The sequence below is a fragment of the Protomyctophum parallelum genome (assembly GCF_964188405.1).
Source record: "Protomyctophum parallelum genome assembly, chromosome: 2".
NCBI lineage: Eukaryota > Metazoa > Chordata > Actinopteri > Myctophiformes > Myctophidae > Protomyctophum > Protomyctophum parallelum.
The window spans coordinates 57,601,546-57,617,151 of record NC_139699.1 but is presented as its reverse complement, the minus strand read 5'-3'; the positions used below and the strand labels follow the sequence as shown (position 1 = coordinate 57,617,151).

General features: G+C 42.5%; 2 protein-coding genes across 2 annotated transcripts; one reads left to right on the top strand and one right to left on the bottom strand.

Annotated features, from left to right (window-relative positions):
• Positions 1-4,801: 4,801 nt before the first annotated feature.
• LOC310877034 (monoacylglycerol lipase abhd6-B-like) lies at positions 4,802-10,406 on the top strand (the record flags this gene model as incomplete). Its single annotated transcript, XM_083790686.1, has 8 exons — positions 4,802-4,809; positions 5,119-5,278; positions 6,446-6,559; positions 6,669-6,801; positions 7,793-7,950; positions 9,884-9,938; positions 10,197-10,297; positions 10,401-10,406. 8 exons carry the CDS (start codon positions 4,802-4,804, stop codon positions 10,404-10,406), a joined length of 735 nt encoding a protein of 244 aa, XP_083646812.1.
• An 882-nt stretch (positions 10,407-11,288) lies between these two features.
• Positions 11,289-15,275, bottom strand: LOC310877026 (uncharacterized protein; the record flags this gene model as incomplete). The annotated part of the gene is made up of 4 exons (XM_083790674.1): positions 14,875-15,275; positions 13,851-14,008; positions 11,572-11,729; positions 11,289-11,320 (listed from the first exon to the last, which is right to left on the bottom strand). The coding sequence occupies exons 1-4, from the start codon at positions 15,097-15,099 to the stop codon at positions 11,289-11,291; spliced, it is 573 nt and encodes a 190-aa protein (XP_083646800.1). The 5' UTR covers positions 15,100-15,275.
• Positions 15,276-15,606: the final 331 nt, after the last annotated feature.

Genomic DNA, 15,606 nt, shown 5'->3' with positions numbered 1-15,606 from the left:
AGTTTTCGGGCAATATGATGTACCAAATGTGTTTATTAAAGTAGCATTCAACCTTTTAATATAATTAGTACTCGCTAATGATCATAAGATACCATTTCTATCTATTCAATCTGAGGTGATGCGTTTAAATACTAGACTATCGAGGAACCACAAAAACTAGCGTTGCAGTGCCCTCTACGGGTTGACACGTTCAACTTGGTTACAACGGGGGTCACACTCGGTCATGGTATTAACCCATTCTGAACTGAACCCATTTTGGTGTTGGCATCGTGTCGTGCTTTAGCTATTGAAAAATAGCAGATCTACAAGCTCATAGCGCGCCACCGAGTGGCGCGCTACGAGCTTGTAGGTCTGCTATTTTTTTGAAAAATCGAAGAACGACTGACATTTTTAGAATCTGATCTCAGGTCAGAATGGGTTGATCAGACCAGTGTGTGTCCAGTGGAAACCTCGTATGAATCTGATCTCAGGTCAGAATGGGTTCATCTGTCTTCCTACATTCAGGACAACTGGGAGGTGTGAGCTTTCCTCCCTCCTTGTAGGAAAGTCACACCTGTGTGAAGCTCTAATCAATTATTGACCTCATACCGACCCTGAAACATACCTTAGTTATTGGCCGAGGGTTTCCACCGACATACCGAAAGCCGATTCGCGACACAAATTCTCCATTCAATGGCATTTAATGTTTGTTACAGAATCTACACTAGACTAGTGAAGATTCACAAAACTAATGTCATTGTATTGTTAAGATGGGTTTTGTTGACCCTATTTTATTAATGATTAATGCATTTTAAAATCTTTATTGCTAATTCCTTGTAGCTTTTTTTAAAAATATTTTAAAAGGATCCCTGGCTAATAAGACAAATATGCCTTAAAACATTATATTTATTTATTTATATTGTATTTCTTTCATAAATAAAGAATCTTTCACTCAATAGGAACTACTGCTTCTGTTGCACGTTGATGATATATGTCCATGTGTGGTCCAGCCCTATGGAATAATATGGAATGCATGTGCTAATGAAAAGTATTTAAAATATTGTTTTGATGCTCATATTATCCTTAGGAAGTATTACATTGTCTGAGCTACTAAAAAAAAAAACCTTTTGTGTAAAACAATGCAGCACTGTCTTCTGTGGCAGGTATAAACATGACATCCATGGACAATGATTCTAGGTCACTGTAGGGCCTAAAGTTACCTAAAATGCGCTCACACGCCCTTGATTCGTCTGTGTTTCGTTTCGCCTAGAGAGCCTCCACTTCCCGGGCTGAATTATGGGCCCAGCACATCCCTGGCTCCAGCTAGTGTCCTCACGGTATTTCTACTGACCACCAAGGAGATCCTGCTAAAAAATCTTGTTCTTTGACTTTCCTGATTACTTGTTGACATATTTCTTTCCCCACTGGAAACATTTTCCTCTAAAATACAACCCAGGTAGGTAATCAATTTCCTTTCCTTGTGGTAACATTGTCACTCACTTTGGCCATGAAGTCTTTGGCCTTGCAGAGGTTAATTCTGGACCCTGTAAGAATGGATTCAGTTTTGCCCATGAGGTGTACTGATACCGGTAGTTTATTATCAGTCTGATAAGAGCCTGGACGGGAACCTTTTTTGGTGTTTTAAACATTATGTTATGCTTTAGCTATTGAAAAATAGCAGATCTACAAGCTCATAGCGCGGCACCGAGTGCCGCGCTATGAGCTTGTAGGTCTGCTATTTTTGAAAAATCATGAAAATGTGTTGCAAATCTTTGAATATTTCTTTCAGAGCGAACGTTTTTAACTAAGATCCTTGCTTCTGGGGGGGTCCCTGGAACAACATATTTTCAGATGGGGTCGGTGGCCAAATACAGATAATTCTGGGGGTCCTTTTTTTGTCATCAAAGTTTTTTAATGATTTTTACAATAAAGCATACAAAATACACATGACTTACACAAAAGAAAAAAAACAAACACAACACAATACACAACTAGCAGTCAAAAAGAAAAAGGACAAAACCCCTCCACAATATGCTGTTGACAATAGTGATTATATCATCTGTAATGTATTACCAATTTACCAATTACAAATTGTTAATGCAACCATCCTTTATTCTGGGGGTCCTTGACATGGAAATGTTTGAGAACGACTGACACAGAAACATAGGTTTTTCAGAAAACTGTCAGGATTTTGAAGACATTTGAAGAATCTGGTGTCAGTCCTAAATGGGTTAAGTTTGCTGAATGGGCCAGTGAAGGTGTTATAATCAGTCCATCTTATCAGTACATCTTAGTCTGTGTACAGGAACTTGAGATACAGTGTACTTGATATGCATTGTGTACTGCCTGTACTGTAGCATACTTTATGGATAGGCTACAATTAAGAGACATATCTCAGCGCTAGCTAAGGTCAGCCCTGCTGCATTAGTCATTATCATGGCACGTTTCTATCTCATATCTTGTTGTCACGTCATTATGATCCAGCACTATATACTGTATGTTCCTGTTGTGTGTAATAAACTTTGTGAACCTTTAGCGTGATACTGTCTCGATCGTGTCGTGTTATTGTTCTCCCGGGCCCGCCACCGCAGTAGCCAATAATTCAACCGGATTATCACACACCACCCAGCCTGCACACACTACCTGTCTGTCAGAACCAGACGAGGAAGGGTTAACCTTTTCTGAATGGCCATGCTGGATTTGTTGTCTTGCCAAAGGTATACATGTTTACCTAAACTAAATCTCTTCGGCAGATTCTGTGTTACCAAAGGTGCAATCTGGGGGAACCCCAGGCCCAGACTGCACCGGCAAAAAAATAAAACGTTTTCATCCTTTGAATGAATTTGCGGAGATTCAATGTGTCTTGAGAGATTATTAAATAAAATAAAAAACGTGTACTGAGGGAGTGTGACTTGTTATTTTGGCATTTAGCAGACTTTTTTTTATCCAGAGCTACTTAAAAGTTGCAACCTTATTACATAGGGATATTGGTGATAGGCCTACTATACTGTATGCTTTAACAGACACTTTCCTGTTAAATACGGTGTGGCTCTAATAGGCTGGGTGACAATTCAGTTGAAGTATCACTTTGGTACGGCGGCGGGCCCTGAATGCAAATGTTGTCCAGCAGGGGAAGTGGTTCCACCAGGAGAACAATTAAATGATACACAGACTTGCAGGGTAAAAACATTCCGTTTATTGTAACCCGTGTTTGGCTCATTGTTGTGAACAAAAACTGCCCATGACATTTTAAAAGGGCCCTGGCAGCTCTCTCTCACTGGGCGCCCGAGCACAACTGATGAGTGGGTCAGATCTGCATGCCTGCAGTTTCCCTTTTATAGGAGAGGATCCTACCATAAACAGAGAATTAATTAACTCCCATTAGCTCATCTACAAGCTCACAGATATCAGATGAATATGAATAACTAACCGATCAAATAGATGTTCTATTTTAGACTATACATAATTTGGATTTTCATTCATTTCAAAAGATAGTAGACATACTTTGCTCATCCACATTGTGAAACACCCCTACTCCTCAACAGTACTTGGCACCTTCCCCTTCCCTTCTTAAACTGAATGGTTGAGTCCTGCTCTGGTTCAGCAGTTCAGATTCATTCAGAAGAGTGCCAGCACTGGAGAGGCCATAATATACAGGTGACAAACAAAGAGCCAAACAGACAACGGGTTACAATAAACTGAATGTTTTACCATGCAAGTCTGTGTATCATTTAGTTTGTACACGTACACCATTATGAAACATTTGTATCATTTGAATCATTGTGAATCATTTGAATAATTTGTGAATAAATTGTGAATGCATTCAACACTCAGTATTGGCATTTAGATGCATTAGATCACGTTAGGCCCTGTCTGCCCCACTATACCCACTTCAGTTGCTTTCCAAACGGCCCGGTGGTCTAAATTAATAGTTGGATGCAGCTGTGTGTTGTGTGTTTGCGTGCGTGCAATGTCCTTAATCAAAGCGTGTGTGTATGGGGCACAGGCTGCCCCGTGACTATAATTATTATTGTTTTAATATCCACTGTGTTTTCCTTAAAGGAGCCTGGAATGATGGACTTGGATTTGGCTACAATGTTAATGCTATCAGGAAGTACCCTTGCGCTCCCCATCCTGGTTTTCATCATTTCCTTTGTGTTCTGGCCTGCTGCCGTCATCAAGCTTTATAACTGGTAGGTACTGTTTACCAGTTACAGTGGTGGCAAGTAAGTACTTTTACTTAAGTACTGTACTTATTATAGTATAATAGTTATAATGGGTTTGTATAGGAAGGGGGCGGGGCAGCTAAAATGAATAATCAAATATCTAAATACTGACTGAAGCAACTTAGAAACTGTCTGGGGTGTTCAAATGAGACTGAGTAGACTATTTAATGACCAAAGGTTTTCTTGAAAGTGAAATATCCCCTTTACCCATTCTGACCGGGCACCCATTTTGGTGTCGGCATCATATGTTATGCTTTATCTATTGAAAAATAGCAGATCTACAAGCTCATATCGCGCCACCGAGTGGCGCGATATGAGCTTGTAGGTCTGCTATTTTTGAAAAATCGAAGAACGACTGACATTTTTTAGAATCTGATCTCAGGTCAGAATGGGTTTAATCAGACCAGTGTGTGTCCAGTGGAAACCTCGTATGAATCTGATCTCGGGTCAGAATGGGTTAAGTACAACTGAATGCGGGCGGCAGTGAATCAGGGGTATAGAGTCAGCGGCCGGTAGGGAACAGCAAGGTTCCCAGTTCTAACCCGGGCAGTGTCAAAGTGTCCTTGAGCAAGACTCTGAACCCCTAATTGCTCCCGATGCGCAGGTTCGTGCCTTGCATGGTTTCTTCTGCATGAATATGTGTGAATATGTGTGAATGTAATGCACAATTTATGTAAAGCTCTTTGGATAAAACAAATCGGTAAGGATATGTTCTATTTTTCTTGTCCCTGTCTGCTTCTGTGATTTGTGTCCTGTAATGTGTCTTTTGTAATGTATTGTGTAGGTCTTGTCTGTATCTTCTTACGGTGAAGTAATGGACGCAAAACAAATTTCAGTGCAAGCTGATAATGAAGTTGTATCGTATCGTGTCATAAAAGCACCTTCTTGTCTCCTCTCCTCTCCTCTGTCGTAGGCTTTCGAGGCACAGGCTGGGTCTGAAAGTAGACTATCTTTCTTGCGGGGAGTACAGGTTCTGTTATTCCCACCGTGGGACGCCAGGGGGCGCCACACCTTCGGTCCTGCTACTGCATGGCTTCTCACTGAACAAAGACATGTGGCTCTATATGGTCAAGGTATTGCAACAATTTTGTATATATAATGTAACTTAATGACTAGTATTAAAATGTTATTGTCTTTTTTTTGTCCAATGTATTTGTGTTTAGTTCATAAAGATAACATAACTAAATGTTTTCAGGATTCCAATTCAATAGAACAAATAATAATTCAGGATTATTAGAATTACAGTACATTTCAAGCACAAACTCAATACAAAGACTGTTAACTGTGAGTGGACGACCCAATTAAGCATTACACTTGTTTACAACAGGGTCCACATTGTTCAATTCATCAAAACATTTAGAGACATACAAATAGACACTTCTAACAGAACAGGAATTCATCATATAGGAAGCAAAAAGGGAAAAGATACATATACAGTGAGGGGAAAAGGGGTGGTGGGGGGGTGGGGGATTCAGATTTTACGGGGGCCAGTTTCGAATTGCAGCCATCCGTAGGTGCGCTTTGAGAGCGGTTTTGAAGGAGTCAAGAGATTCACATGTCTTAATGACTGTTAGGTAGGGCGTTCCACATTTTGGTGGCATAGGAGCGAAAATAATTTAGTCCCTTGTTTGTGCCGAATCTGGGTTGTACATGGTTTGTTGCACTCCCTCTGGTGTTGTGGGTGTGGACTTCGTTTACATTAAGGAAGTATTTAGACAGGTACATGGGTATCTTGGTGGTGTATCGAATCTTGTGGACCAGACCCATTGCAAGATGCTGTACTCTGTCGTCGACCCTAAGCCATCCCAGCCTGTCAAAGTGGGCAGGGGTGAGGTGGGTTCGGGGGGTGAGGCCAAGTAGGAGCCTGACCAGTTTGTTTTGGGAGGTCTGGAGCCTTGTTTTAAGGGCCTTAGAGGTGCTGTGGTACCAAGAGGTGCATGCATAGTCAAAGAAACCTTGTACGAGGGCTCCTGTTAAGGTCTTCAGGGTGTTTTTGTTGATAGTGGAACTATAGTGGCCCTCTCCATCGTCAAAGTTGCCCAGCCCTGTTTTAGCAGACTTGTTAAATGGTCAGAAGTGCAATAATCTCCAAAGTATGTTACAGAAGGGCAACATAGAAAGAAATAACATGAAATTCTGCGCAAAGACAATTGTGCTTCAAAGAAAACTAGGATATCGGGTAAACATCGAAACCTAGATTAGTTGGAATACTAATAACATCGGTGTGTTTTTGTGTACAGTGCCTACCAAAGAGCCAGCATGTTGTGTGTTTGGACATGCCTGGACATGAAGGGACCAGCAGGACAAATGCTGAAGATTACTGCATAGAGGGACAAGTCAAACGTATACATCAGGTAATAATAACTAATATTGTTATGGTCCTTTTCGGGGTTTTTTTTAATAGCACTCTTCGTCATAGAATGTAATAGAATGAAGTTAAGACGCGTGTTTGTCTGTGCGTAGTTTGTACAGAGCGTCAGTCTAGACAGACGTCCATTCCACCTGGTCGGTACGTCCATGGGAGGGAAAGTAGCGGGGGTTTACGCCGCCCGCTTCCCCGCTCACCTGTCAGGAGTCACCCTCATCTGCCCGGCAGGTACTACACACTTAACCCATTCTGACCTGAGATCAGATTCATACGAGGTTTCCGCCGGACACACACTGGTCTGATGAACCCATTCTGACCTGAGATCAGATTCTAAAAATGTCAGTCGCTCTTCGATTTTTCAAAAATAGCAGACCTACAAGCTCATATCGCGCCACTCGGTGGCGCGATATGAGCTTGTAGATCTGCTATTTTTCAATAGGTAAAGCACAACATGATGCCAACACCAAAATGGGTGCCCGTTCAGAATGGGTTAACACCCCAGACAGCTCACCTGTCAGGAGTCACCCTCATCTGCCCGGCAGGTACTACACTAAAGGCCTATTCATAGTCTGGATTTTCGGTGGTGAGGTGACCACCGCTCCGGTGGTGAGCTGACCACCGTGGTGAGTAAAAAACAGAGAGAAGGGCTGGAGCGGTGGCGGTGGTTTGCTCTTCACCGCGGCTCAGTGACGTCATGTTCGGTTGGTCACCCCACCACCGAAAATCCAGACTATATGTATGAGCCTTTAACACCCCAGACAGCTCACCTGTATTCACTCAACCCGTGTCATCCAATCAAAATGGTAAATGGTGCATTTATATAGCGCCCTGCATTTATATATTCCAAATTTGTGCCACATTTTCACGATTTAAAAAAATTGCAGATCTACAAGCTCATAGCGCGCCACTCGGTGGCGCGCTATGAGCTTGTAGATCTGCTATTTTTCAATAGCTAAATTATCACGTAACCATAATGTATAACCAAAAGGGATTCCCGCCCCCAAATTGGGTTAAGCGCAATTTTGAGGTATTTCCAAATTTCCAATACTTTTACTTCTACTCCACTACACCTCAAAGTGTCCAATATGTAGAGAAAGAACATCCGCACACTAGTTTCTAGAGCTCCATGAGACGTACTTTGTTTAGAGGCAACAATTTGCAATGTTTCGACCTGCTGGGTCTTCATCAGGCAAATGTTGATTCTTGCATTTCGTCCCAGGGTTGGATGCCCCCACAGAGAGCGTGTTCATAAAGAGAATGAAGGAGATAGAGAACAGTCAGGATGTCCAGGATATTCCTCTGATCCCGTCCACACCACAAGAGATGGAAGACATGCTGACGCTCTGCTGTGACGTACGCTTCAAAATACCTCGACAGGTACAGTGTCACTACAGTACTACCACCACTAGTACTATATCTACTCACTGGTACACTTAATACTTTAATATCGCTATCTATGCTGCTGCATTGCAAAGAATACGTTTTACTCTTATATATACCTGTACACAAATTAACCCATTCTGAACGGGCACCCATTTTGGTGTCAGCATCATGTTATGCTTTAGCTATTGAAAAATAGCAGATCTACAAGCTCATATCGCGCCACCGAGTGGCGCGATACGAGCTTGTAGGTCTGCTATTTTTGAAAAATCGAAGAGCGACTGACATTTCTAGAATCTGATCTCAGGTCAGAATGGGTTAATCAGACCAGTGTGTTGTCCAGTGGAAACCTCGTATGAATCTGATCTCAGGTCAGAATGGGTTAAAGTACAACCTTGAACCTTAATGGGCATTGCAAACGGGGAGCGATACAACGCGCCTTATAGTTCATTTTCAATGAGACCTGCGTTTTTGCTCTGAGAAGTCGCGGTGTGACGACGCAAGCGTATTTACGTGAGCAGTGTGATTACATTATTTTGCCGTTTTCTTCTACAGATTATCCAGGGAATCATTGACGTACCGATCCCCAACAAAGCCTTCTACAGGAAGGTAGGCTACAGTATTACTACAAGTACTACCACTATTACTATAAGTATCACCACCTCACTGGTACTCCTAGTACTACTACTACTAGGTGAGAAGGAGTTTGACTACTACTAATACCTTACACTGGCGCTACTAGTACTACAATACATCCCACCTAATGAAACTCAATTACTAGAAGGTATTACTGTGTTCTATTGCTGTTATTTCTATTTATATTACTGCTGTTACTACAACTATACTCTACTTTCAAGACGACGGCAGGCCCAGCAAAGCCAACTCGGATCGTGACAAATCATGACAACAAACAAAAGAAATTAATTGGGCCGAACAAATAATTGGAAAGAAGAAAGAAAAGCCAGGTTACATATTTTTTGTTGTTTCTCTTCTTTGTAATTATTTGTTTGGTCCCAAAATATTGTGCTTGTTGTCATGACTTGTCACGATCCGAGTTGGCTTTGTTCGAGGCTCACAGATCTTTAAATAAGTTATTTTTGAAATGTCCATGGGGAAAATGAACGGGGGATTATTTCCTGGGCCTGTCGTCGTCATGAAAGGGAGTGGGACGCTTTATAGCGCCTCTAAAATAACTTATTTCTCTTTTGGTTAGCTTTAAGGTGGTCTCTTATAGCAGTGGTATTGCGGTGTGATGTCGTGCTGTGAGCTTGCATATCTGCTATTTTAAAAATCACACCCGTGTGAAATGAGGGGCGCTCTTGTCATCGTACATCAATTTATGTTAGCGGACATTTGCCATTGCTACATGAGATACATAAGGTGGTCCCTTATTGGCCAAGGGCTCCCCACCAACATGTGATTGGTTAGCCGATTTGCTCGTTTACATATGACGTACGTTTTCCCTTCAATGTCAATGGCGTTTAATGTGTAATTTCCGTCATATTTAGCGGATTTCTGACGTAATTTCTCCGTTCATTGTCAATGGCAAATATTGAGACGTGTGGGGACAACAGCTGTAGCCTCTATAGGAGGGGCTAGCGCCCTTCAAGAATACCCCTGAGCAATGGCTGACAGGAACACGGAGACTCTGACAAAGCCCCCGACACCATGATTGAGACGTGGAACTCTATAGATGTGAGGGCTGCATAGCGGCCCGCACCTCTAGTTTAAAAATGCGTAATATAGCCGATCTACAATGTTTTCTTTCTATGTTTTGCAAAATGACCATGCACTCTCAAATGCATTATCTCAGGAAATTGTGATTAGTTGATAATGTAATAATTGTGACAGGCCTATTTACAGCATTGCGTTTACATTATTTGTTTGTTTAAAGAGCAGCGGGATTACATTATGTTGCTGTTGTTTGCAGATTCTACAGGGACTCATTGATGAACGGATCCCCAACAATGACTTCTACAGAGAAGGTGAGTGCTACTTACTACTGCTACTAGGCCCACTACATACTAAATGACTTCTACAGAGAAGGTGAGTGCTACTTACTACTGCTACTAGGCCTACTACATACTAAATGCTGTACTACTGCTGATACTATGTTTTCTTGGGATTCTACAATTTGTGTGTGTGTGCACGCGCGCATGTGTGTGTGTGTGTGTGTGTGTGTGTGTGTGTGTGTGTGTGTGCGCCTTTGTGTGCATACTTCTGTGTTTTTGTGTCCATGTTAGCGTTTCTGGAGATTGTAGGAGAAAGATCTCGTCATTCTCTCCAGGACAACCTGCACCTGATCACAGCTCCCCTCCAGGTGATCTGGGGCAAACACGACAAGGTAACAAAGCACATTGTTAAATCCCCGTCCATATACTGTAGTCTCTGTATGTGCATAACTGTAGACAGTCCTGAGTTTCCTGTTCAGGTTCTGTTTCCCATAGCGTTGATAGATTGGCTCAGCACTGTCTGCAGCAGACTTGTACAATCACAAATGTCATAATCTTTACGGTTTAAATCTGCTGTCGAGCCAACTAAACAAAGCTACGGGAAGCTGAACTGGAACGACACACTGGTAAAGCATATCACTTGTTTACAATACGGTCCACCATTTTCAATTCATCAGAATTGAAAAGCACACAGTGGCTATGTTTACATGAGCAGTTAAATCCCCTTTTCATTCCGAATAGAATTTCAATCCTATTAAACGTTGTTATGTAAAAATCGAAGAGCGACTGACATTTTTTTAATCTGATCTCAGGTCAGAATGGGTTCATCAGGACCAGTGTGTGTCTGGCGGAAACCTTGTATGAATCTGATCTCAGGTCAGAATGGGTTAACCCATTCTGAACGGGAACCCATTTTGGTGTTGGCATCATGTTATGCTTTAGCTATTGAAAAATAGCAGATCTACAAGCTCATAGCGCGCCACCGAGTGGCGCGATACGAGCTTGTAGGTCTGCTATTTTTTTTAAATCGAAGAGCAACTGACATTTCTAGAATCTGATCTCAGGTCAGAATGGGTTCATCAGGACCAGTGTGTGTCTGGCGGAAACCTCGTATGAATCTGATCTCAGGTCAGAATGGGTTAAAGGAGAATTCCCTGCTGCCCCTGTCATTCCGTTAAATAAAGCGGTTTATTCAGCATTTATTTCAGAGGGGTATGTGTCTCTGCCTGGTGGAAAGGCAGTTGCAGTGAAGATCTTGAGAGATACAGGCGCACTACAAACATACATCCATTCTCCTCAGTTTCAGACACAGTGGTCTTTACTCTTGAGCGCAACACATCCTGCTCCGTAGGCACGTAGCCTGGCACCACCAGTCTCGCCAAGTCACACAGGTAGCTGCCAAACAATGAACTTCTCTGATCACACAAGTCCTTTTCACACAAGGTAACATATCTTACAGATTTACTCATCTCGTTAGTTCTTAGGAAACCACCCGGATTTGAACCTTGATCTCCCACAAGGGAAACCAAAGACATACAGTACCACTCACTCATCGACTGCCCCTTTGTATTTGAGAGGTACTAAACTACTTATTGTCAGCCACAGCTACTCTTCTACATTTTACACCCATGATGAAGTTTCCCGTAGCAGAAAGGAGCTGACTTACTATCCGGCAGAGTCATTGAGCTGGTATTCTGCGGCTCGTTCATAGCATTGCTGGATGCCACCATCGTTCCACAAACGTATAATGATGTCTGCCATTTCCTTTGGCATGGTGCCTTCCTCCATGGTGTCTGCAAGGTGCTGAAGCTTCCTGGCATCATCCTACACAGACAGGTGGAGCCACAGACACAAACACACTCAAGGTTTGTTGTAGGAAGCGCGGTACCCAGGCCGGTACCCAGGCTATTGAAAAATAGCAGATCTACAAGCGCGTAGCACGCCACCGGGTGGCGCGCTACGAGCTTGTAGGTCTGCTATTTAAAAAAAATCACACACACACAGACAGACAGACAGACAGACAGACAGACAGACAGACAGACAGACGCACGCACGCACAGACAGACAGATAGCAGATCTACAAGCTCATATCGCGCCACCGAGTGGCGCGCTACGAGCTTGTAGGTCTGCTATTTAAAAAAAATCACAGACAGACAGACAGACAGACGCACGCACGCACAGACAGACAGACAGATAGCAGATCTACAAGCTCGTAGTGCGCCACCGAGTGGCGCGCTACGAGCTTGTAGGTCTGCTATTTAAAAGAAATCACACACAGACAGGCAGGCAGGCAGGCAGGCAGGCAGGCAGGCAGACAGACAGACAGACAGACAGACAGACAGACTACGAGCTTGTAGGTCTGCTATTGAAAAATCATAAGATTGTGGCGCAAATCTTTAAGTATATATTCTTTCAAAGTGAATGTTTTTTAACTCAGGTCTAAATGGGTTAATGCTTTCGCGTGAAGCCATAGCATGATCACGGAGGGAGTTCATTTACAAAAGAACATGACTATTTATTTTTATTTTTATTCTTTTGATGGTAAACATGCTGACCGCCAGTCTTTTTGACCCGAAGACAACGCATGCAAAGGTTTAAAGAGCAACTGTTTGTGGGGCCGATATGGTTCCCGTTTCGCATTTGAGTAAATGGTGCGCTGTGACTGGCCAGTCGCTGTGATTGACAGCCTACACCTAAACCTAACCCTAACCTTAACCTCAGTAAAACTATACCTAAACCTAACCCTAACCCTAACCTCAGTAAAACTATACCTAAACCTAACCCTAACCTCAGTAAAACTATACCTAAACCTAACCCTAACCCTAACCTCAGTAAAACTATACCTAACCCTGACCTCAGTAAAACTATACCTAAACCTAACCCTAACCTCAGTAAAACTATACCTAAACCTAACCTTAACCCTAACCTCAGTAAAACTATACCTAAACCTAACCCTAACCCTAACCTCAGTAAAACTATACCTAAACCTAACCCTAACCTCAGTAAAACTATACCTAAACCTAACATCAGTAAAACTATACCTAAACCTAACCTCAGTAAAACTATACCTAAACCTAACCCTAACCCTAACCTCAGTAAAGCTATACCTAAACCTAACCCTAACCCTAACCTCAGTAAAACTATACCTAAACCTAACCCTAACCCTAACCTCAGTAAAACTATACCTAACCCTAACCTCAGTAAAACTATACCTAAACCTAACCCTAACCCTAACCTCAGTAAAACTATACCTAAACCTAACCCTAACCCTAACCCTAACCTCAGTAAAACTATACCTAACCCTAACCTCAGTAAAACTATACCTAAACCTAACCCTAACCTCAGTAAAACTATACCTAAACCTAACCCTAACCCTAACCTCAGTAAAACTATACCTAAACCTAACCTCAGTAAAACTATACCTAAACCTAACCCTAACCCTAACCTCAGTAAAACTATACCTAAACCTAACCCTAACCCTAACCTCAGTAAAACTATACCTAAACCTAACCCTAACCCTAACCCTAACCCTAACCTCAGTAAAACTATACCTAAACCTAACCCTAACCTCAGTAAAACTATACCTAAACCTAACCCTAACCTCAGTAAAACTATACCTAACCCTAACCCTAACCTCAGTAAAACTATACCTAACCCTAACCTCAGTAAAACTATACCTAAACCTAACCCTAACCTCAGTAAAACTATACCTAAACCTAACCCTAACCTCAGTAAAACTATACCTAAACCTAACCCCAACCTCAGTAAAACTATACCTAAACCTAACCCTAACCTCAGTAAAACTATACCTAAACCTAACCCTAACCTTAACCTCAGTAAAACTATACCTAAACCTAACCTCAGTCAAACTAACGCAGTGGCTGGGGGGCGTTTCCAAGAACCCGAATGCGAAACGGATACCATATTAGCGTTTGTGGGACGTACGGTTGACGTAGTGTTGCTCCTCGTGGGACAGCAAGCTGGTCAGGTGGGCCCCGTGGACACGACACTCCCTCTCGGCCGCGTCCCAGCTCTTCCTGGTGGGGAAGTAGCGTAGCAGTGACCCTGGAACTTGTGCCAGCCGTAGTCGCATGTCTCCGTGTCTGGTGAGAGGGAGAGAGGAGGACACGTGGCTCATGAGTTTACCTTCTTCGATGTGTTATCCTGCATGGACTTAAGTTATTTAAACAAAGGAAAGGAAAGGAAAGGAAAATTAGTGATAGTTTGGAACCAAATGGACCCTCACGGGTTAATGTACACATGAACACATGGATATGGGTCCATCTGCACTCTTAACCCATTCTGAACGGGAATCCATTTTGGTGTTAGCATCATGTTATGCTTTAGCTATTTAAAAATAGCAGATCTACAAGCTCATAACGAGCTTGTAGGTCTGCTATTTTTTGAAAAATCGAAGACACTCTTAGAATCTGATCTCAGGTCAGAATGGGTTAATAATGAAACTGTCAGGATGTAATAGACATTTTTAGAATCTGATCTCAGGTCAGAATGGGTTAATAATGAAACTGTCAGGATGTAATAGACATTTTTAGAATCTGATCTCATGTCAGAATGGGTTAAAAAAATTCTGCCTAACGATGATGTCACTGGTGGACGGGTTTCTGAACTGCCCACAGCCCTCCTATGAGACACAGACTGAGTAGGAAAAAATTGTGCCATTTTATCATGATTATTAGTGAGGACCCGTTATATGAAGATAGGTTTAAAAGTGGTGTAGTGGTCCGTTAAGTCATTGCTTTACAATGCAATATTTTTACAGACTGGAAACCGCTTATAACATGTTTTCTCCTAAATTGGTCATTACTGTTTTGAGGAATCATTTGGGGTGTTTTCAGACCATACTCCGACCACTTCCAGAGAACGTCTGAGAGACTGAGTATGGTTCATTTCAGAGGGGTTTGAGTTCTTCTAGAGTCAACTTCAGAGGCAGTGTTTTGCATTATCTCACCTTGCAGCGTGTGTGAGAGTTCATGAAGCTGAACGGGGTGGGCTGCTTGTCAGGGGCTTGAACCTGGGCCAGGGAGAAGTCTACAGAGTCCTTCACAATCCTTGGGGGTGTACCGGTCCGTAGCCTGCCCACCTTCAGCGCCAACTTCTCCCGCAGCGTGTGGGATAGCCCGGCGCCCGATGGGGGGTCTCCAATTCTCCCCCCCGGCGATGTGGTTTGACCCATGAATAGGGAGCCAGACAGGAATGTGCCAGTGGTAAGTACCACTGAGCTGGCTAAGATGGGGTGGCTTCTGTCCACTGAGGAGGACCGATAAAATACCTGTCAATTCCTGAGTGTTAAGTTAACCCATTCTGACCGGGCACACATTTTGGTGTTAGCATCATGTTATGCTTTATCTATTGAAAAATAGCAGATCTACAAGCTCGTATCGCGCCACCGAGTGGCGCGATACGAGCTTGTAGGTCTGCCATTTTTGAAAAATCGAAGAACGACTGACATTTTTTAGAATCTGATCTCAGGTCAGAATGGGTTAATCAGAACAGTTTTTTATTATTATTGCTTCTCATTTGTCTCATTTGAGGTTAAACCGCATAACCCACGTTCATTGCATGTTCTCGATCGCCTACGAGCATGACTTAATCCAGAGCAATTTACAGTAAGTAAGAACAGAAAACAAATGTATAGTACATAAAAATAGTCACCATGAATCATACGAAATAAAGCTAAAAA